We start from the raw sequence: 24,189 nt of genomic DNA on the forward strand, positions 1-24,189 counted from the left end.
TTTTTTTGTCAAAAAAAAAAAGAAAAAAATTGCGGAGAAAAGGTCTATCATAATTTTTTTATGATGTAACATGATGTATTACAAATATATATATATATATATATATATATATATATATATATATATATATATATATATATATATATATATATATATATATATATATAAAACATAACCGTATAAAACAATCTTTATCCAGTCTCTGATTATTTCTTTACAATCAAGTCCACTGTGACGGACAGAGCTGCATATCATGCTGGCACTCCTGCATCTCGTCTCCAGCTTGACTGCACAAGCCGCATGGTCCACGCATCATTCTAAACTTTGTGTGTTCACGAGTGCCACTTAGTGGACAAAACCACTACTTATTTGTTTAATTTTATATTTCTTTTATTCTTTTTATGTAAGAGATAGTTCTCAAGATAATTTGTATAGGCTAACAATTGACACTGAGTATGATGTTGTCACAAAGCACGTGTGTTATATTAAATTAGACTAACTGCTTTTTCTTGGTCAATACCGATGGAAATGTTTCATAGCTTTTCTTTTCTTTTCTTTTCTTTTCTTTTCTTTTCTTTTCTTTTCTTTTTCAAGACTTCAAGGTTTGTGTCAATACAGAAACTTTAACATACAGCAATTTAGTCCATAGAGTAAAAAGTGTGACGAATAGCCCCTGTCTCCCCTACTTTCCAAATTTGTGGTGAACAGTTTTTTTTCACTTTCCAACATGTAGGGTCTCTGTGAACTCTTTGTTCACAGAGAAATATTAGCTCCTTAACCAACATGAAACAAGCTTTAAATTGCTTTTAGAGAAAACAGTTTTCAACTCGCTCTCTCTTTTCTTCACTAATCACCGTAAAAATAACAATAATAAAAAAAAAAAGTATTTGCCGCCCCCTATTGGTCAATGAGGAGCGGTAGCAGCGACTTGAAAACGAGTCCAATCAGGTTCAGTGTAGGAGGGTGCATCAAGTTTCTTCATTTTCTAAAATATATTATTATTATTATTATTATTATTATTATTTTTTTTTTTTAAAGAAATCCGTACAGCCCCTTTTCCTCGTTCATATGTAGACTACATACCAAACGCCTATGACAGATGAAGACTATAGCCTTCACAATTAATCTTAAAAAAATAATAATTTAGACCCCACCCTTAATTACTACAGGGAACACCTGATTACCTTACTCATAAAATCGCCTCCAAATATTTGGAGTATTCAATTTTTGAATTTACTTCACTGCACTCCAAATGCTTTGAATTTGTAGGCAAACCTAAGGTGCAGAGTGTTGTTTTCAAAAGATGTTTCATTAACAGCCTTTCTAATAAGAGTTGTTCCGTTGAAAAATCATTACCTTTATAAATCATGGTTTTGTGCACAAGTGAAATATATAATCAAAGATTCTTGAGGACCACATTTAACATTTAAAACATGTTTCCTTCGATGCATTTTGAGCCACAAAGAACCCACTGCTAAAAATGGACACTAGAGGGCCCAACTATAAAGTTAAAGACTTTTTACTGTTATGGTCAAAGCATCTCATGAAAATAATACATAATATAACTGTCCTAATTAATTTGCAACATATCGACCGTGACAACATATTTTGTGAAGATTGATTACAGTAAAAAGGTCATCACAGTAATGTGAAAAGATCAAGGATGTGGCAAATGCCGTAGTTGTTAGAGAGAATGGCTTTATAGGACTGTATGGGACTCTAAAAATGTTTCTCAGTATCCAAAGTCAACCCATCACTACTTAATGTTGTTAGTAGTTTTTTTAAAAAAAATATATAATTTTTTATTTTTTTTTAGCATAGTAAGTAAATATTTATCCAACACATACTGTATATCCAAAGCAACATTAGAGGGACAACCTCCCTGAAGCAACCTGGGGTTAAGTGCTGTCCTCTAGGCCTAATAGTGAGGCTCGCTCTTTGCAAGGGATTACCCAACCTGAGCTTTTAACCTCTATGCCACACCACTCCTCATGATCTCCCTATGTAATGTTTCTGGCCTCAATCCTGTCATCACCAATGAGTGACTCCTCAACTGGTGGTCTTAAAACATCAATAAAAATGTCTTGACATAATTATATGGCAATGTACCAAAATATACAGTATGTGTGTGGGAATATTCTGCAGCAGATAAGAATGTAGTCTATACTTTCTATTCTCATGTAAGTGCAAATCACGGATAGCAGGGAATTTTGTACAGAATATGAGAAATAAGTGAGAACCTTTGCTTTGTAATGACAGTGGCCGAATACTCAGCCTAAAGGCCTGTGTTTTGTTGGCCACTGAGAATGAACACTGAATAGAAAGCTTTACATGGCAGGAACAGTAGAGGAAATGTGTGGGGGAGGGACTGAGATTTAATGGTAACAATCTCCCTCTCTCTCTCTCTCTCTCTCTCTCTCTCTCTCTCTCTCTCTCTCTCTCTCTCTCTCTCGCTTCATCAGTTTTATGGGGTATGATAGCAGGATGCAATCAATAAGTCAGCAAATACTAGAGACATTGAGATATTAAAGGACAGAGAGAAAGAGAGACAGATGTATATTTATAATTCAGAAACAAGATACGGACATCATATTTTCCTTATTAGTATAAAACAGATAGATAGATAGATAGATAGATAGATAGATAGTTAGATAGATTACAGAAGCTATATTGAACATTTAGTAACCTTTTTTTCTTTTTTTTTTTTTTTGTCTTTTTTTTTTTTTTTTTTTTTTCAAGAGTTATGTACAAGCTGATCCTCTATCTGGAGCTGGATATTATAGCTATTTCTAAGTCAATTCCTCTAGGAAAATGTGGCTGAGGATCATGCATGCCAATGGTTATCAATGAGGACATGCATGAGGTTGCATTTTGTAACAGTGTACCTCTAATTAGAGGCGAGAACTCCCCCTAGCGCAACACCATGGATTCAGACTCGGTCCCTCCACCTCCTCTGCCCAAAGTGCATCGTCTCTGTGTGCTCCGCCTGTGAAGGATACTATCATTACTGCTGTCAGATTGGTTGCAATGCTTGAAAGAAGGTAAATCTGGATACGATACGTTGATCAGGGTATCACTGTGTTGGAAGATGCTGGCGTTGCGGCAAGGTAAGTTTCTGCTATACCTATTGTCTGTTATTCTTTTGTGCTCACTTAATTGATCAAAACAAGTAATGGTTACATTTGGCATTAAAAGACACCGGGATGAATGCTGTTAAAGCCAAACTGTCCCTGCTGCTGTATGTAAAACAGATTTTCAACCACTGGTCATGTTTTATGGTGCTTAATGACAGGATTCCATTTTAAACCTATCATTCTTGATGCTGCCGCCTGACGAGAAGTCAAAGATTAATCCATTGTATGCACAGTAAAATTGCACACTAATAGCGCTACATTTAGATACATCTGCTGTAATTTACTCCGATATACTGATTTTGTTCATTTGAGCTGACACCTTATTATAGATCATCAATCTCGTTTTATTCAGGCTCCAAAAAAAAACAAAACAAAAAAAAAACAAATCTACTGGATGCTCCCACGTAGAGTGTTTGTGTTCAACGCTTGTTTATTTATTTGTTGATTTGTTTATTGGATGTAGCTACGAGAGACAGTGATGCGCCTCTTTAAAGCACATGGTTGGCATTCCATTGACTTGGGCGGTGTATCCATAGTGGAACCTCTTCTAGATGAACGAATCGTGCGTTTTGAACCGGTTCTTTTTTTTAATGATTTGGTCGAACCGATTCGCAAAGGATTTTTTTTTTGTTTGTTTGTTTTTTTTTTTTACTCAAACGAATAGCTTAGCGAATCATCTTTGAAAGATTCTTTAAAACGAAGCGCTCGAATGAACCGATTTGTTCAAATGAATCGGACTTCCCGTCTCTATCCATTACGCCCATGAGATATGCTAGATTTATAACCTCTTGCGGTTCGCGTTGGTTTCCTTCAACACGTACCGATCTTTGGTTGAGTGGCTTTTCTTGCATTATTGCAAGAGAAAAGGGTGTGTTCAGCGTCAGAACTAAAGCGGATCATTTTTGTTTTGAGTACGTGGTCTGCATGGAAACACCGACCAGCTAGTCGGGGATGATAAATAATTGTGCATTTATCACATTGCGTTAGTTTGAGCGTTGGTGCATGGAGAAGGTGAACTGACTATCTTTTACTCTTCTCCTTTTTGATTCATTTATTCGGTTCATATACAGCTGTAGCGAAAAAGGGTGGGCTTTGGAGGGGGCAGCACACAATTTAGCCTCTAACCTTAATCTTGATGGTTTTAAAGAGGGTAGACTACTTGGAGGTCAACAGTCCTTATGTTATTGAGGCACTTGTTTTAATCCCTCTCATTCATTCAGTAAACATATACCTGGGCATATCTTTAGCTGAGTTTACCATTATGAGTGATTCTCTGACTTAACTGACAAGCGTGGAATAAAACAGTATACAGTATGCTTGTTATCATGTTGATATTAAAGTTTGAAGAAGAGCATCTATCCAAAAGTAAGTTGATTCATTTTATTGGGCACGGACATACAGAACTTTCTGCAGAGACTGGCATCCTAAACTGCCTTTAAGTCAAATCAGCTACAGTTTACTAAAACAAGTTCCTTCACTTGATTCACACAACATGGGTGAGACTTCGTCCAGTATATAGAGAATCACGCTGCTCACATATGATGTAAATTCCCATCTCTGAACTTCCTGGTGCTTCATGGCTCTGTAGGAAGCTAGATAATGCAGTTGTACTCTCAGAGTCATCTGAAAGATGCAGTGCTTTTCTGGAGGTAATAAAGAATTGTGAAATAAAAAGCAATTGAACTTGAGTTAGTATTGTGCTAGTATTAACTTAGCATACAGATATACAGAGCATCTGCTATGTGTTGTCTTATCTGCTGAATTGTGTTATTGCTTTTTTTTTTCCCACTCTTAAATCTCCAGAAATAAGCAATGAGGCCATCTTTCTTGTGAGGCAGACATGTTGTCTTTTGCATAACAGAAAACTACACACTCTCACAAAGGCTTTTTCAGTTTATATCTGACAGCACATAAATTATGTATACCAAAAAGTTTCACGCTCATATGCACTAAAATAAAAAATAAAAAAATAAATAAATAAAAAAACATTTTTTTGGTTCCTGTGATGTATTTATAAAGTAGCCTATCTTTCTTTTCTTACACACATTTTGTTCACTACATGCATATCTGGTTTCTGGAATTTTTTTCTTCTCTTTTATCATAAAAATGTTAAATGATTCATTTCCTCGGAGTACGAAGTGTTCATGTTTCAGTCCTATTTTGTTGAGTTTAGATTAAACATGGTCAATGCACAAAACATGTGCGCTTACATGTGCTGTTCAAGATGAATACATAATAAAATAGGTGTTGTGTACAGTTTTTCAGATACAGAGCATAATGTTGTATTGCATGGCAAGAGAAACAATGTAACCAACTGTCCATATACTAACATTTGTCAGGGGTGGAGTGTAGAAGAGTATGCACTCAAATGAGCATTAGGAACACACACACACACACACACACACACACACACACACACACACACACACAAGTTGTAAGCTACAATTGTTACCTCAAGGGTCTATTTTTACTTTATCTGATCTAACCCATAAAATGTTTTTAAATTATTTTTTTTTTGTGTAACCGTATCAAGTTGATTTAGTTTTTAATTTAATTGAAAATTTTTGACTTGTTACCACATGAGGCACATTTTTAGGTTATCTGAAAATAAATAAATACATTTTTACGGTGTATGAATGAAAATCCTCCTGCATATTCCCCTGGACCGAGGAAACAAGGAGTACACTGTAAAATCATACTCTTCTGTAGACGATTCTATAGACAGCTAGTGTGTGTGTGTTTGTGTGTGTGTTTGTGTGTGTGTGTGTGTGTGGGTGTGTGGGTGTGTGGGTGGGTTTGGGTGGTTTACGAGGACATTTGTTTAGGTTACAAACTGGTAATTACAAGGGTATTATGCTATAAATGTGGTTTATGAGGACATTTCTAGTGTCCCCATAATTCAAATAGCTAAAAAAAATAAACATACTAAACAATGTTTTTTTGAAAATGTAAAAATGCAGAAAGTTTTTTGTGAGGGTTAGGTTTAGGGGTAGGGTTAGGAGATATAATCTATAGTTCGAACAGTATAAAAATAATTATGTCTATAGAGAGTCCTCATAAGGATAGTCGCACCAACGTGTGTGTGTGTGTGTGTGTGTGTGTGTGTGTGTGTGTGTGTGTGTGTGATTTCTCCACCTCTGTTCCTTGGAGACAGACTAAGCTCACAGCTGGAGAGAGTGTGTGGCATAACGTTCTGCACAGGCCTGGACTGTGCCGGCTATATATAGAGCTGCCACAGTTTCCGACACAATTATTTAATTTCCATCAGGCCTCAACACCCAGATTAAAGAGAGTGAGGCTCTGTAACTTCTCTTCTGTGACTTCTCATCTCTTGCTGTCTCTCTCACTGTCCTTTTCTCTTTCACAGTATACACACACAAGAATAATATTTACATATTCATGATGTTAACTACTTTATAGCAATGCTTGTAAAACTCTTGGAAAAGAGCCTGTGTGTGTTGAGTTCATGACAGAGGAGGAAGAAATGTGATAATTGTGAAAGGTTTTTTATAGATTTGTAATTATAATAGTGGAGAGTGACAGGAAATTATTAAGGAGATAAATGGGGAATGGGATCTGGAGAAGTCGCAGGCCAGAATCGAACCTGCATAACCCACATGAACACCATGGCTCAGTGTATTTGGAGTATAACTTTGCACCACAGCTCCAACCATTGTGTAAATTTTTGAACAGTGTACAATAATAATTTTTGCAGATTAGCAAAAATGGCAATAATGAATATAAACTGTTTATTACCGTTGCAAAATATAGGGATGGTGACCATATTGGTACTGGCCAATATTAATGTTTTTTAAATGAAAAACATGTCTGATTAAACCACTATTAGTAGATGATAATAACGGCTTTATAATGTTTTGATACTTGATTTTACAAAATTCAAGATTGGCACTTGGTGGGGAAAAACTGGCAGGGTAGTGTATATTTTTTAACATTGTAAAATATAATATTGTAAAACCATAATATTTGTTATTGACAAAAATTGAAAGGCATTAAATTTCAGCCCACTATAGAGCAATGTTGAAGTCTGTATGGACTAAATTTATTAGACAGTTTTATGTGTGAGTGTGTATGTTTGTGCTTGCTTTTATGTGTCAGTTGCGGCTTCTCATTCTGAGAAAAAAAAAAAAAAAACAACTCACTGACTCTCGCTGTCCCTCCCCCTCCAGTCTCATTCTTTGCTCTCTGTTTCTGTCTGTCTTTCTGCCTGTCCTGTATTCCTGTTTAGTAGGTGAAGACATGCCATTGTTCTGTGTTTGATCAGGCATGACTGCCTCTAGGCACATGTGAAAGTCTTGTGTGTGTGTGTGCGTGCATGTGTTTCTACATGTGTGTATATGATACACATTACTCAGCGCTTTGAACATATGTTAAAGGCTTCACTGGCTGAATGGGCTTCTCAGTCAAATGATGTGTGTATTCATGTGTCTTAGCTCTGTGGGTGTAATGGCTGTGAAAATCTGAGTTTTGATGGCTAAATGTACAAGCCTACAGGGACTCTCTTTCTCTAGTTAGCACTACATTGCAACTGTATGCTCGAACTGCTTTGTCCATGTTCATGTTAAAATACTTCACTGTATGTTACTGCATTCACCATCGCATTAAAGGAATAGTTCATCCAAAAATGATAATCTCTCATAATTTACTCACCTTTATGCCATCTCAAACTTATATGACTTTCTATCTTCTGCTGAACACACACACACACAAAAAAAATCATATATTTATAATGTGTTTATGTCCATACAATGCAAATACGATACTTCCAATCTTCAAAAAGGACATAAAGGCAGCATAAAGGTAATCCATAGGACTCAAGTGGTTTAATCAAAGCGATATGGTCAGTTTTGGGTAATAACAGACACAAATGTAACTCCTTTTTCCATTATAAATTGTAATATCTGCAGTCTCTGTGGTGTGATTGGAGCTTAATTAAACTTCTCCGCACTTGACATATGTTTATGTGCACTCGCTGTACACGCGCTCTGTACATGCATTAAGCATGAGGAAGTGTAGAGCTTCAAATCGTGATCGTGATGTTTTGGACCCCATAGACTTGCATTGTATGGACATAAACACATCATACATCAATAAAAAACCTTTGTATTGGTTCCGCAGAAGAAAGTAAATGATACGTGTTAGTTGTTAATGACACAAAAGATTAATTCTATGATTACAGCTGTAAGAAAAAGTGTGAACCCTATAAAATGATTGTCATTGAGGAGATTTACCAATGATTGCAACAATCAGTGTCATTTATCCAGATCATTCAAATCTGGTCTGCAGTCTCTTTCTTCCTTCATCATAAAATAATTTTGTCAATGTCAAAATTACAATCAGTATCTCATGTCTATTTATTTATTTGCTGTGGAACAATCAGAATATTGTACAATAATGTATTATCATTATCATAAAATAAACACCTTCAGGTTGATACTGAAAGAGAGGGATCTCAATGACCCAGTTGGGGTTTATTTTGCGATAATGACTGGCTGACTGTACATTATTCGTTAGTATTATGGGGTATATCATTACATAGGATGATGATGTACATTTTCCAGACTTGGACGCAAAACCAGACCCTCCAAAACCCAGAAAAATACCCGACCCCTTAAGACTCAGACCAAGACTTGAGCCCCAGATTTACACCAAGACCCAGAACCAGCCTGTCCATTTTAATGACTTGAAATAATACTGAATTTGTGGCAGCATTAACTTCAAACTGTGAGCCAGTTTGTACATTGCCTAAGTAGACGTTCAGAGGCTTAGAGAATTTCTTGTGAACTCACTGTAATGGTGAAGATACCATGCCAAACTGTGGTTGAGGTTATTATCACTTTTAGTTTTTTTGGAAATGGACTGTCTGATACCTTTAGCTGAGACCCAGATCCAGACCAAGACTTCACATTTTGAAACCCAGACCAAGACACTGACTAATTAGGGCCAGACCAAGGCCACGTTATAAGACCACAAGATCAAGGTTCAAGACTTCAACTCTGACTCTGACTCTCTCTCACTCAATTTATTTATTTTTTTATTAGAAATAAAGACAGAGACACAAAGAATAGGCCCATGATTTGTGGGGAAACAACATGAACATACCTGCTGTTCAGCTCTCCTGTCTGATCCTTTATCTGAACTCCTGAAGCACTAACTAAAGTCAACAAAGAAAGGCCTGGTAAGATTAGAAAACTATTTTAACTCTGAATGATGAATTCTTTTTACTAATCCTTTCTATTCTTTTGTTAACCCTCTGTATTCCAATAATAGAAGAAGATTTTATACAGAATTCAGGCATTTTTTTCTTTCAGTTGCTGTAGACCAGAGATGCCCAAACCAGGGCCACAGGCCAAAGTTGGCCCGTGATGACCTTTGATTTGGCCCGCCTTTCCATATATGACAAACTGTAATTCCAAAAGGTGCATGAGTAAATTCACTCTGTCTGTCCCTTTCTCTCTCGTGCAACTGTCAACAGTGTCATAAGTGTAAGCGCGCGCAGCGAGGAAGCGCTTTGTCACGTAGTTACTGAACTTAAGATGTTACAGATGTATAAACCTTTCTAAACCTCTTAATTCAACATGCAAATTACATTATACCGCGTCTCCATAAGCAAGCGACGTGATAATACTATATAGTTTCTGTTTATAATCAAAAAGCTGTTAACATTGCAAGCGTGTGACGTCGATCTGTAGTTTTTGCCACCTTTCATATCTTGGCGCTCCTTCATGAGTCATAAATAACGAGGCATATTTGCAATAAAGGCAGAAATAGCAAAAATGATTTGTGTAATGTACCAGATGCATTGTTAAGAGAGACACTTAAACACCCGTTACATTTCTCAGCTCCATCTAGTTCCATCCAGGGTCGGAAATTAACGGGGGCTCTGGGCAAAAAAACAAACAAATAAAAAAATTCCACTGCAATCAGATATAGTTCCAAATACATATATTGCGATCTTTATTTTCATTTCGCTGGACATTATTTGTTTCGTGCTGTCAGTTGTGCAGATGTTGCCGTGTCAGTTGGCGGATGCTCATGCCATAAACGATCACAGACGGGCACTCCGCTTCTCACACTCTGCATCAGTTTGGTGCCGTGCTCTCGCACTAAAATTACCAAAGGCTACAATGTAATTAAAAATAATATTAAAAAAAAATAATATATGTAGATGTTAAATAGCCTTGATGTTAAATAAAACATGACTAATGATACCATAATAATTTTACAGAACATTTACCACTGTTTGAATCATATCTCTGATATGTTCTTTGTTAAATGTTTATTTTGCATTGTTTTATTAAACTGGCATGGAGTTGCAAATTTTTTTTACAAGTTACTTATTCCAAATCTGAATAAATGCTGTCATCTACGCATTAGTTTTGTAGTCTATGTTAGTTTAATAGCCAAAATATTTGGAAATATGTGAATGAGAAAAAAAAGTGTGTTTTAGTAACAATGCACATAATGCAATGCAGAGGTCATGCAATTTTGTAATCATTGAAACATGCCATTTTAAAATGTAATTGTTTAAATGAAAGTATTTGACATAAAAGGAAGACAGAGTCATTTTGTAAGGCATTTTAAAAAATTACCTTTGTAAAGGTAAAAAATGCCCCTCATATGAACCATGTAAGGGGAGAATGTACTTTTTTAAGTAACGTTAACTAGTTACAAGTCAGCTTAACTCATCTATGATTAAAGTATTGTTGTTTTGATTTAATTATTTAAATTTATAAGTTATAACGTTTTACTTTTACAGTACAAGGGAATTTATGACTAGACTCTAAGTCAGCCATATTGCACACTGGATTCTACTCAGGACTTCTTAGTGCACATAATTCTGCACTTTTGTAAAGTACAATTGAGTAAAGAAAACCGGTTTGAACTTAACAGGCTTCAACTTCACCAGAGGTAACACAAATCACTCTCATGGTGACTTTACAAAAATCTCAATTATCAACCAGCTACAACAAAACAACAGCAATAGTCATAAGAATTAAAACTAAATACATTTTTAAATAAAAAAAACTATTATTTTACTACATAAGTTCCCTTGTTTTGACCAAACAAACGTAATTTATTCAAGTGCGAGGGTTTATGGGTATTGCACACAGCCGCAATTTTGTACTTGGTAATTTTGAGTTAGTAGTACTCGAAGCCAGAGTTGAAAGAACTTAAGTATTTGAGTTATGACTCCAAAATGTGACATTTCATGTAATGTTTAACTAGAACCACTTAAATGTTTTTATTAATGACAACTTTATGATTTAGAGAGTAACAGCAACTTAATTAAAACTAGAAAGAATGGTGAAAATGTAAGATTAAGTTGAGTAAACTATTTTTTTTTATAATTTGAGATTTCTATTAGTCTTTACAGTGTTGATACACTTTCTGTGAGTGTGCTTATGAGTGTACATGGAGTAACTTCAGAGGAATTCTTTGTGCATCTGTGTGTGTTTTTGTGTGTGCATTTGTGATGTAATCCCAGAGGAATGCTATGTGTGCATGTCCAGGTCAGATTTCTCTCCTTGATAAGAGAAATGAAGAATTGAATGTGGTCAGTGCTATCTTGGCAAGTTCACTTACAGCTGATGAAGAATATTATGATATTCAGTAGTGGTTTAAACCACCACACAAACCACGCAATTGCGCGTTGCTCCGGATGTCCGGGGGGAGGGGTTGTGTTTGCCCTCCCTGTTAGGAAAGCTCCAATAACCACTGGAGGAATAACATGTTGTTCTGGGTACACGCGCGAATGCGCTGTTGTCAGCGCTCTCAGAGCGGTTCACATTAGAGGTCCGCCGGACTCGGTTCAGTTTTTCAAGTAAGACCTTGGGTTCGGGTTTGTAATTTATGATAAAATATGAATCACTTAACCTTACTAATTCTAATCATTATAAACACCCTACTGGAGAGTTTATGAATGCACAAAATAAATGCAGTCCCTAAAACGTGTGTGATGGGTAAAAGAGAATATGTTTGCAGAATATTATTCCATCATGGGGGGGTGGGGGGGGCAGGGGGTTGGGGGAGCTTTGTGAGTGTGTTGATGTGTGTTGGTTGCTTCCTTTGAGATGACAGGTGGCACTAGAGAATATGTTTCTCTTCAGATTAGTAATTTACGAGCGGATAAATCAATGCATGGCATATCCTGAAAAAGTATTTTATTATGGAGCCTTGGCACACAACCCGTTGACTGTAAGCCTCTTTCTTGAGGTTCAAAGTCTTATGTATTCTCCAGAATAGTTCTTTCAAGCTAAATTGTGTACATTTTTATCATTAAAAAATGTAAACACTGTGGCACTTTTAAAACATTGCTCTTTTTGTTTAAGCATCCCGACCAGCCTGGCAGTGCAACACTGGCTCAACCAATGGTGAGTTTGAGGCAGGACTATCTGTTTTTGTGTGTTTGATAAACCTGCTGGAATTTTTGTTTTGTTTATTTTTCAATTCCATTTCGTGCCATCAGTGGTGTTGAAATTACATTACTATGACTCCCCTTGCTTCGTCATTTAGAACAAAAATCTGTTTAAAAAGAAGTTGTTTTTTTTTTCAATTTGTTTCGGTGGTTCGTAACAGTTCGCCAAAGAAAACTTTTAGGAAAACTTCTTTCCGGCTGCTAAACAACCTACTGCCATTGGTCCACATCATCTGTGTGACCTGGAGCTACACCTACTTTGAGGCCGACAGCTCATTCCTGCTCATACATTTAAAATCAGTCACCATGAACACACCGCTGTGCAGAGTCATTTGCGAGCTTGTGCAAATCTTTACAATCGTTTGTGTAGAGACATTTTTCAAGACCATGTCATGCAGTTTTTTTTTTTGCTTAATTAGTGTACAAAAGGAATAAAATCTACTCAAAAACTCTAAAGTGCCCATTCACTCTGTATGTTGTTTGATATGCTACTTCACTCGTGTGCCATATGCTACCGAAATAATCATTCTTTTGTCTGTATTCTGCCCTTTCACACTTTCTGTACACCCATATTTGCAGTAGTATCGGTGTCATCATAAATTATAATAACAGAGTGTAATCGGCACATATTATGGCCATGTATAGCTCAGCTGTTTCAAACTGCTTTTTACCTCTGAACGATGAATGATGAAGAACTTCTCCATAAGTGTGCTAGGTGTAGCACTCTGCAATGTCATTCAACAGTCAGTAGCTAAAAGCTAGCTAGCTTAGGAAAAAACTCCCACACAACAGAAAAAATAACTACCCCATCTCTGTCAGTTTGAGTAAGAAGGCAACTGGAGAATTTGTAGTATGAGGGTGGAGTAGTAATGAATTACTGGTATTTGTCAGCTTGAGTCTTGAACTGGCTAAGATTGAGTATACCACTGGGATAGAGAAACTGGTTGAATGGGTTGAACACTTTGATGCCATCAGCGTGTTTCAGTTTTCTAAGCATTGCTGCAGTGAACCCTTGTTTCTGTTTTATTTAGTATGTCTTTGGTAATCAAAGGGAGCTTACTGTGCTTACTTTCATGCTTGATTTATAATGCTTTTTTCTTTGTTTCTTTTGTATATAGAGTTCATTCTGGGATTGCTTATTTTTACATGTGAGAGAATGGAAAGAGGCTTTCCAAATGTGGCCTGTGGGGTTGGGCTTTAGTTGCATTGCTTAGAGACCAACAACTGTGAATTCTGGAAGAAATTTGCTTTAGATGTATTTAACGTTAAATTTCTTTCTTTTTTTTAATTTTTTTTAGGGATGCTATCATGCAGTAAGTGTGATTTAAGAAATCTAAAGCTAACTTTATACGTTGACTTTATGTAGGATATTGCAGTTATTTTTACTAACTGACATTACTCTTTCTTTCTCCTTAGGTTAATGCTTGATAACTTAAAGGCCCCAGAATTGATGCTTTCATCTCACACATCTTCATGTATTTCCTGATTATCGTCTGCACTTTTACCATCTCTACATTCCTCCCTCCTCGGCATTAAATCAATCACAGGACGGACGGCATTGCTATGGACACGGAGTCCATCCACTCTGGTTATTCCCACCACTCCAACAGATCACGGGGATCAAACAAACAGAGGTAAAGGACTCTCTCTCTTTCTCTCTCATATTACTCTGAGAACAGAATTTTATCCATTCTGAAAATTAATATTAACCTAATGAAACAACTCTGCATTTATTTAGAAGTTTAAATATATTAATGTTATTAAATTAATTTGTCTGTGAAATTATTATTTTGCTCATTAGTGATGGGATTATTAATTAATTGAGAAATTGCCTCTAATGGTTACTAATTCTTACTTGAAAAGTTAATCAGTGTCATTATTCATTAAAAGAATGTTCCCGGTTAAAGTTAAGCTAAAAAATATTTTTCTGTGGTAACCTATAGCATTGTAAGTACATTACTATAAACATATTTAGTGTTTGCTTTAACAAAATGAGGGTTGAGTAAAATTGTTTTTCTGTGGTAATCAACAGCATGCCACAGAAGCTGTCAATAGATCTTAACTTATATTGAACCCGGAACATTTCTTTAACATGACAGTCTCATTAAAGGTGCAGTATGTAACAATTTTCATGTAATATTTGCCTTTTTTTTTGCCAATGTGTGAACGGCTTGTAACGCAACTTAAAAAATTAGCCCTTCCCGGACTTCCTAGGTTGCCTATTAAAGCCTGTAGACTGATTTTCATGCGAAGGGAGTGGGTCGGTTTTGCCAGGAAACTCTAAAAGATGTGACGTTTATGTGCGCTCCCGAGAGCCTTCTACTGAATCCCATCTGGCTAAGTGGGAACGTGATCGTGGTCGAGTGAAAACTAAAGTAAACATCGGCAGGGCATTTGATTCCTGGAGGGACTTTTGTTTGGTTTTGGGGATCAAAACTGACCCTGAATTGGCGTTCTTCTTATTGGAAAGGTAAGATTACATAACTGCAAAGCATATGAAATATAGTGCCATAAGGATTGATCTGTGTAATTTTAGATAACTTGATCTTGCCTGCTAACGCTGATGAATTACAAGCTACCTTGCTTTGTAACTTTCAAATAATTTCAACTATCTTATCTTTATACTAAAAGTCAGGTATACAGGATAAATGTAAGCCAATAAGCTAGTTTCTTGATCCTAGTACAACATATGACATACAAAATATACAACAGTGCAACATAACAGTGCAGTGCAACAGTAAACTGTCTGGCATAGTTCAGTGGTATCTGGCTGTATGTGTGTATCAGTATGCTATGTTAGCTGATAAGCAGTTTTAGTTTAGTCTCAAAGTTTGTAGTAAAACAATCATAACTGTGTAATTTTAATTAAGCTACCTCATCGGAGTTGGTCACGTGATGCCATGCGAAAAGCAGACATGTGAGCGACTAGCTCTGTGCACTTTGCTCATTTTTAATTATTTTCATGTTTAATCCGGTGAGATTCGATACACCCAGTTACATATTTTCTCTTTGAGGTAAACATGGCAAAGAAGTAAAAATCCTCAGACTCTGGAGATATTAAAAGACACTTACGTGCTCTAGCTGAAACCTCTGATGGGCCTGCGAGCCGGGGACTCGAGTTGGAAAGCGCGACGGGAGAAGATATTCAGCGTCAACTCTCCAACATCTCGGTGATGCTGACGAAGGTTGTTGCTGACTTGGAGGATCTCGCTGTAATACGTCGATCTATTACGGCGATGGAAACAAAATTCTCTGAGTTGCTCACAGGAGTCGCAGGTGTTGAGAAAAGAATTGATTTTCTGGAGTCATTGGAAAGGGAATTATCCGCTAATCCGCCCGCATCAAAAACAGACTTGGAAAACATTTTGGAAAAATTGGAAAATCTTGAAAATAGGAATCGAAGGAACAATATATGAATTGTCAGAATTCCTGAGCATGAAGAGGGCAGTGATATGGTGAAATTCCTAGACGAGCTCTTCCCGAGTCTGCTCGACATAACAGGCCATAAACTGGAAATCGAGCGAGCTCAAAGAGTTCTGGCTCACAGATCTGCTGAGGGAGAAATGCCCCGATCAATTCTGGCCAAATTTCTGAGATCATCCGATAAAGATCTCGTATTGCACCAGGCGAGGAGCAAAGGAAAGCTTTCTTGGAAGAATCACAATATTTTCTTGTTCCCGGACTTTGCGAATTCATCAAGAGAGAAACGCGATCGGTTCATTGAATGTAAGAAATTCTTACATCAACGGAAGATAGCTTTTGCACTGATGTTTCCGGCCAAACTGAGAATAGACACCAAAGACGGCCGCAAAGTATATTTATGCCCCAAAAAAGCACTATCCTTTATAGAAACTAGGGGTGAGTAAACCATTGCATGTTACTTATGAGAGTGGACTGACTCACTGTTCAGTGGCTCAACCGTCTAAGGAAGCTGGGCGCCATTTTTGTTTCTTTCTGCGTTGGCTCCGCCTAGCAGCTGGAGTTTGTTTTTTGGAATGACACTTCCTTCAAGAAACTTTTGCATTGTAGGACGATCACTTTTACACTGAAGTTCCCGGCCAGATTGAGAATGGACACTATAGATGACCGCAAAATATCCACATGCCCACACAAAGGATGTCTTTTATAAAGCTGATGCACTGAGTAAGTCCTGATGTATTTTTTTTTTATGTGGCCTCCGAGTGAATTTGACTCTTGATCATCTGAGGAACCGGGATGTCTATTTTGTTTCTTTTTGTGCTGGTTCCGCCTAGCTGCTGGAACATGTTTTGTGGAATAACACTACTTCGGGACAGTGTTGTGGATGAATCTGTTTGTTCTTTGTACTTATACCTCCTGTTGGCTGGAGTTTGTTTTTGTGGAGTAATTTCGCGGGACATTGGAATGATTTCGTCATCTGCTGCACTCATAACAGCTGGTTCACTGAACACTTGAAACACTTGTTTGTCTGTCTGAGGAAACTGAACGGCTTTATATCAGCTGGAATTTGTTTTGTGGAGGAACAAAACCTTCAAGACAGTTCTGTGAATGAATCTACACATTCTTTCTGTTTATTCTACCTGTTGGCTGGGGTCTGTTTTACAAATTATTTTCTGTTATGTACTTTTGCCTCACAAAAACTGTATACCGGACTTGAGCAATCCGATGGCAAAGTTGTCGCGGGGGCTCTCGTATGCGTGCATGGACCTTCTGAGTTTAGAGGGACTGAACGCCGGTTGGCGCTGTCGTGCACGGGGTTAATGCGCACGTTTTTCTTTTTTCTGTTTGTTTTGTTTTGTGGTCTTTGTAATCTTGTTTTTGACACAAAATTTATTTTTTCTATTATATCAAATGTCAGATGTTAATATGAGTGGGATATCTTTCTCCACGTGGAATGTGAATGGGTTGGGGCACCCCATAAAAAGAAGGAAGGTTATTTCTTTTCTTAAACATAAGAAATATGATATAGTGTTTCTTCAAGAAACACATCTTTTCCACAGGAAGCTGAAAAATTTGGGAAGATATGGGGACATGTTTTTTTAGTGCTGGCTCAAGTAAGAGCAGGGGGTTCATTATATTGATAAATAAACATCTACAAATTAAATGTCTCAAACAGATTAAAGATAAATCAGGAAGAGTCATTGTTGTTCTAGCAGAAATTCAGGGGTAAATGTTGATTTTGGCTAATATTTACGCACTTAATGCTGATGATTAGGGCTTTTTTATGGATCTTGAAAGGATGTTGCAAGCCACTGGCAGACCTCATGATATAATATTGGGAGGAGACTTTAATCTTTTGATGGACTCAGTCCTTGATCACAGTGAAGCAAAAGTGTGCAAGCCCCCTAGAGCAACATTGACGCTTCACAGGATGTGTACAAATCTTGGTCTTACAGATATTTGGAGACTTTTGAACCCATCTGGTAGGGACTATACATTTTTTTCATCAGTCCATAAAATGTATTCCAGAATAGATTTTTTTTTAATATCTAAGTCCCTCATTTCATCTGTTGTCGATTGCTCAATTGGAAACATTTTAGTCTCAGATCACGCCCTGGTGAGCTTGGTGGTGTTGCCACATACGGAGAAAAAGAAATCATATAGTTGGCACTTTAATGTATCCCCTTTGCAAAATCCAGATTTCCAACAAATGCTAAAGGCTGAAATCAATGTCTATATGGTGACCAACTGGTCCTCAGTATCCTCTGTGGGCGTGGCTTGGGAGGCACTTAAAGCTGTTCTTAGGGGTCGGATCATAGAGTATGCCTCTTTCACCAAAAAATCCAAAGCACGAGAACTAGTGGAGTTGGAAGGGAATATTAAAAGTGTCGAGGCAGAGCTGAAGCGCCGAATGTCATCTAATGGCCTCAGAGAATTGACCCGTTTGAAATACAGATATAATACTATTTTGTCGCGGAAAGTGGAGTTTTGGTTATTCAGGACAAGACCTCATATTTTGAGTCAGGGGACAAAGCAGGGAAGCTTTTGGCTAGAGACAGTATATAAAGCAGAGAGAGTCTTTTTGTACCATTCCTTCAGTGAAATCTGCTGGTGGTGAAAGTTTACCTCAGCCATTGATATTAATAATGCTTTTAAAGAATTCTATCTTGATCTCTATAGTTCCACGTCTTCGTCTACTGATGAAGATATAGAAATTTGTGGAACCATTAGAACTCCCTAAACTGACGATTGAGCAAAAAAACTCTCTTGATTCTGAGATAACCTTGGAGGAGCTTGACGAGGTAATTAAGTCCTTACCTACTGACAAGGCTTCGGGGCCAGATGGCTTTGCTGCTGAATTTTGTAGATCTAATGCTACAGAATTGGCTCCACTTTTGTTAGAAGTTTATTCAGAATCATTAAAGAATGGAAAGCTTCCGCCAACCATGACACAAGCCTGGATCAGTCTGATTCTTAAAAAAGACAAAGATCCAAGTGAGTGTAAGAGTTACTGTCCAATTTCCCTGATCCAGCTAGATGTAAAAATTTTGGCAAAAATTTGGGCTAACCGATTGTGTAACGTTATGACATCTCTTATACATATAGATCAGGTGGGGTTTATTCGGGGTCATAGCTCTTCTGATAACATAAGACATTTCATCAATATCAAGTGGTCAGTGGCGAATGATCAGACTCCAGTCGCTGCCATCTCATTTGATGCCGAAAATGTGTTTGATATGGTAGAATGGGATTATCTTTGTAAGATTTTGGAAATGTATGGGTTCAGGATTACGTTTATTGGTTGGATCAAGTTACTTTATAGACACCCGGTAGCGGCGGTACAAACAAATGGATTAATTTCAGATTATTTTACTCTGAATAGGGGCACCCAGCAAGGTTGCCCTCTTTCCCCATTATTGTTCTGTCTTGCCCTGGAACCATTAGCAGCCACGATAAGAAAGGAGGATAATTTTCCAGGGGTGGTGGCTGGAGGCATGGCGCATAAGCTTCTGCTTTAAGCAGATGATATTTTATTATTCATCTCTGATGCTATTAAATCTATGCCTTGCCTCCACAGAATTATTCATTCCTTTTCCAAATTCTCAGGATACAAAGTCAACTGGTCTAAATCCGAAGCTATGGCTCTGACAGCATACTGTCCAGTAACGGCCTTCCAGCCAGGCCCCTTCCAGTGGCCCAAACAGGGCATTAAGTATTTGGATATTTTATTCCCAACAAATTTGTCTGATTTAGTTAGAGTTAATTTTGACCCTTTAATAAAAAGGATTTCGAGCGATGTAGACAGATGGGCTTCATTACATTTATCGATGATTGGGAAGGTTAATGTTATTAAAATGAACTGTATTCCAAAATTTAACTAACTGCTACAGTCTCTCCCAGTAGATGTCCCCCTCTCTTATTTCAAGCAATTTGAGAGCATAGCGAAGTCTTTTATTTGGAGTGGCAAATGCCCCAGATTACATTTTAGTAAGCTACATAGGCCGATTGACAAAGGTGGGCTAGGCCTACCCAAGATTTTGTTTTATTATTATGCGTTCAGTCTCAGACATTTGGCTCATTGGTCGCTTCCACCTGAGAGAGCCCCTCCCTGGTTCTGCATTGAACAAGAAGTTATTGCCCCTATTTTGCCATTGCAAAGCCTTTCTGCCAATCTAACCAGAGAAGTTAAATCTAACTATGTTAAAATTAAAACATAAAAACTGCATCTAGAGATGCAAGGGTGCGCCTTATACAATTCAAGATTTTACATCGGTTCTATTGGACCCCCTCTAAATTGTATAAGCTTGGTCTTAAAGACACCCACCTGCTGGCGATGCCAATCAGCGGACGGAGATATAACCCATGTCTTTTGGGGGTGTGTTGAAATTCAAAAGTTTTGGTTAAATGTGCAGAGTCTGGTGTGCGATGTGTTAGGCATTCAGGTATCATTCTGCCCCAGACTCTGTATTTTGGGTGATGGGGTGGTCATTGATATGAAAGTAGACACATAAAGAGTTGGGTCTTAACCAGTGTCATGATTGCCAGGCAGATCATTTTGAGGGGCTGGAGGTTGGCTGGAGTGCCCTCTTTTCAGGAGTGGTGCTCAGAGATGGGAAGGGTGGCGGCCTTTGAGGAAATTACATTCAGAGGAACGGGGAGGTATAAAGTGTTCGTGGAGAAATGGGGCGGGTATTTGTCATGTGTGGATGTGTGATTATTGTTGTTGTGTTTATCTGTTATTTATTTATTTATATATTTATTTTTTGTGCATGTGTGTGTCTATGTCATTTGGGACCACTGTTATGTTGTTGGGGTTAGGGTGGGATTGAGAGGGGTAATAGTTGGTGTTAAGTTTGATTCTATGTATATATGTTTTGTCCTATGAGTTACATATATGTGAATCAATAAAAATTGTTAATCGAAAAAAAATTAAGCTACCTCATCTGTCTGCATGATGCTGATAGATCACGTTCAGTCTCTTTGTACGTTACGTCATTGTTTTTGCTGATGCTCCCTCACTCGCATCCCTATTGAGTGTGTGCGCGTACACTAGCACGAGCAACAGTTAGCTGGCTGCAGTTCACTTAATGGCCACAGGTGTCATTAATAACAAGGGTTTCTGAATCTTACATACTGCACCTTTAACATGGGTCAAGCTCATTAGATTTTCACCAGATCTGGTGTCTTTCAGTTTAACGTCTGATCCAAAATGTGTACAGAGAAATGTGGTGAGGTGTAAGATGTGTCTTTGAGCTGATAAAATATCCTCTCTCTCTATCTCCCCAGAAGAGCACAAGTTTTTGGACATTTGTTTGGCATGACTCTGATGACGTTAGCGGCCATTTGGTCTCCATTTCTCAAGTTACTAAATAGTCTCTTGCTGTGATTGCAATTTCGTGTTTTGTCTGTCCTCTTTTATACACATTTGTTTCAGATTCTGTGCACCTGTGTAAGTATATGATCGCTTATGCTTATGAAACTTTTCATTCTTTTGGTTTGGATTCTGGATTTTGGTGTTGCAATCTGAGCCAAAGATTTCACATGCTCTCGAAGCTCTCCTTGTCAACACATTATGATATTCTTTAATGCTATTGGACGGTGCTGACCCCGCCCACTGTAATTAGGAAGTTATTTATTGAGCTCCACTACTGTTAGGTTTCCGATAACAACTCCAGTGAAATGCCCAAACAGACCTCTGGAATTCCAGATTGAAAGAAGAGAATATAAGTGGCTTCACTGAGAAAGCCACCAATATATTTCCTCTTTCTCTTGGTTTGGCTGTCAAACTTACTTTTACATCCCTCATTCCTTTATTTTAAGATTTTTTATTGGTCAGTGTGTACTTTTATGTGCATTTCTGGATGAATATGTGTATGTAGGCCTATTCTCCCTCATCGCCTGTTTTCTCTGAAAGTTAAATAAAAAATAATAATTAAAACATTTTCACTGTATTTTTCACACACCACTTTGTCTGCTCTGTGTCTTAAGAGTCAGAACTTGCACCATTCGCATGCCTAGCATGTTCTTTAGCTCAGAGGCTACAACTAACTTTAACTACTTATTTCCACTAAAACGAAGCTGAACACAACTTTTATAATGCCTAGTGTGGAAATATGCAGTGCTGATTCATTCACGAAACAATGGCCGCATCCTAGAACAGGACTGAGATTGGCTTCTAAGAAATTAACTGTTCTGCATTATATGTTTGTTGTTTATTTCCATAGAATATCTTTGTTAAAAATGGCACAGAAAACATTGCTCAAGTCTGTCTGGTACTTTGAGGGTTTTTGCTCTCGTGGCCGAATGTTCTGCCCAATAGAAATAGGTTTTGCTCAGCAAGAACAAAAATTAGAGAGAACATTGGTGTGAACACCTCAGTGTTTAGCCTCAGGGTATCGTACTGCCTTTCCCATCTTGAAACCCATCAACATCAACACCCAGTTTTCACAATGTCTAATTACAATCCTATGCTCCCTGCAAGGTATTTAGAATACGGACATACACACATAATTATGTGTGCCTGCACTGTTGAGAAATCTATTTATTAATTAATTGATTGAATTAGGATAAAAATGTACTGTATGTGTACACTACATATATAGATTTTGTTTTTATATTTCATTGGGAATTCAGTAACAAACCATTTCACATGGTCAAAAGCTAAGTAAATATGTATGATTTAAATAATTTTTAGAAGAGGAAAGAAGAGAGACACACAAAAGACTATGGTGTGGTCTAGTGGTTAAAGATGTGGTCTGGTAATTAAAAGGTTGCAAGTTTGAACCCACATGGGCTGATCTATAAACTATCACTAATTATGCCCTTAAAGGGATAGCTCACCCAAAATTCTCTCATCATTTACTCATCGTCATGATATTCCAGGTGTGTATGACTTTCTTTCTTCACCAGAACACATTTGAAGAAAAATATAAAAATATCTCAGCTCTGTAGATGGTGATTCAACTTTTAAAGCTCCAAACATCACAGATAGTCAGCATAAACATCATCCATACATTCCAGCTGTTAAATTAATGTCTTCTAAAGGGATACGATCGCTTTTTGTGTGAAAAAGATCAATATTTAAGTACATTTTTAACTCTAAATAATCGCTTCTGGTCAGCATTGGTATGCGCGTGTGATGCAGACGCGTTGGCACGTGAGACACGCGAGATCTGAGGCACGTGCGACACACATGGAAGAGCAGCGCTGTTTACAAGTGAGTAGGAGGAATGTTGTACAGTAGCTCCAGTGGTTTTTGTTTAGATCTCTATTTATCTCTTTCTTTACTCAAAATGGTGCATTTTTGTGCTCATCCTGGATGTCTCTGACAGGAGAACGTGAGATTACATCCGTAACATGGCAGCACGAATGATCACTGCGTGAACTCCACCCTCTCATGAAGCTTACCGGAAGCATTGGATTATAGTTAAAATGTACCAAAATGTTTACCTTTTTTTGAACCAAAAGTGATCGTGTTATTTTAGAAGACATTCATTTAACATATGGAGTCATATGGATGATGTTCATGCTGACTATCTGTGATTTTTGGAGCTTCAAAAGTCAGATCACCATCCACTTGCATTTTAAGGTCATAATGAGCTGAGATATTTTTATATTTTTCTTCAAATGTGTCCTGGTGAGGAAAGAAAGTCATACACACTTGGGATATCATGAGGGTGAGTAAATGATGAGAGAATTTTCATTTTTGGGTGAACTATCCCTTTAACTGTTGGTTAATTAATCAGAATCAGAATCAGAATGAGCTTTATTGCCAAGTATGCTTACACAAACAAGGAATTTGTCTTGGTGACAGGAGCTTCCAGTAAACAACAATACAAAAATAGCAACAAGTTTATTCAATTTAAATTGAATAAAAAAATAGATAAATATTGAAAAGAAAAAAGTATATATAGAATACACAATAGACAATATTATATATATATATATATATATATATATATATATATATATATATATATATATATATACATACATACATACATACATATATATATATATATATATATATACATATGTACATACACATATACATACATACACACACACACACACACACATATATATATACATATATATACATACATATATACATATATACATACATATACACACACACACATGCATACATATACATATACATACATATACACATATATACACATATACACATATATGAAT

The 24,189-nt window shown here is 37.1% G+C and overlaps 1 protein-coding gene across 3 annotated transcripts in view; it reads left to right on the top strand.

Moving 5' to 3' along the window:
• The first annotated feature begins 2,980 nt into the window (after positions 1-2,980).
• LOC127447962 (vang-like protein 1) overlaps positions 2,981-24,189 on the top strand; it is a 58,376-nt gene continuing 37,167 nt past the window's right edge. Inside the window, exons 1-3 of one of the 3 annotated variants that reach the window (XM_051710228.1) lie at positions 2,992-3,107; positions 12,485-12,526; positions 13,987-14,204. In XM_051710228.1, the coding sequence (XP_051566188.1) occupies positions 14,134-14,204 (71 nt within the window). In that variant the 5' untranslated portion in view covers positions 2,992-3,107; positions 12,485-12,526; positions 13,987-14,133. Of the gene's footprint in view, positions 3,108-9,193; positions 9,331-12,484; positions 12,527-13,986; positions 14,205-24,189 lie in introns of all 3 variants that reach the window. The other 2 variants (XM_051710229.1, XM_051710227.1) reach the window with 2 other exon arrangements.

Source organism: Myxocyprinus asiaticus, chromosome 11 (genome assembly GCF_019703515.2).
Source record: "Myxocyprinus asiaticus isolate MX2 ecotype Aquarium Trade chromosome 11, UBuf_Myxa_2, whole genome shotgun sequence".
Taxonomy (NCBI): domain Eukaryota; kingdom Metazoa; phylum Chordata; class Actinopteri; order Cypriniformes; family Catostomidae; genus Myxocyprinus; species Myxocyprinus asiaticus.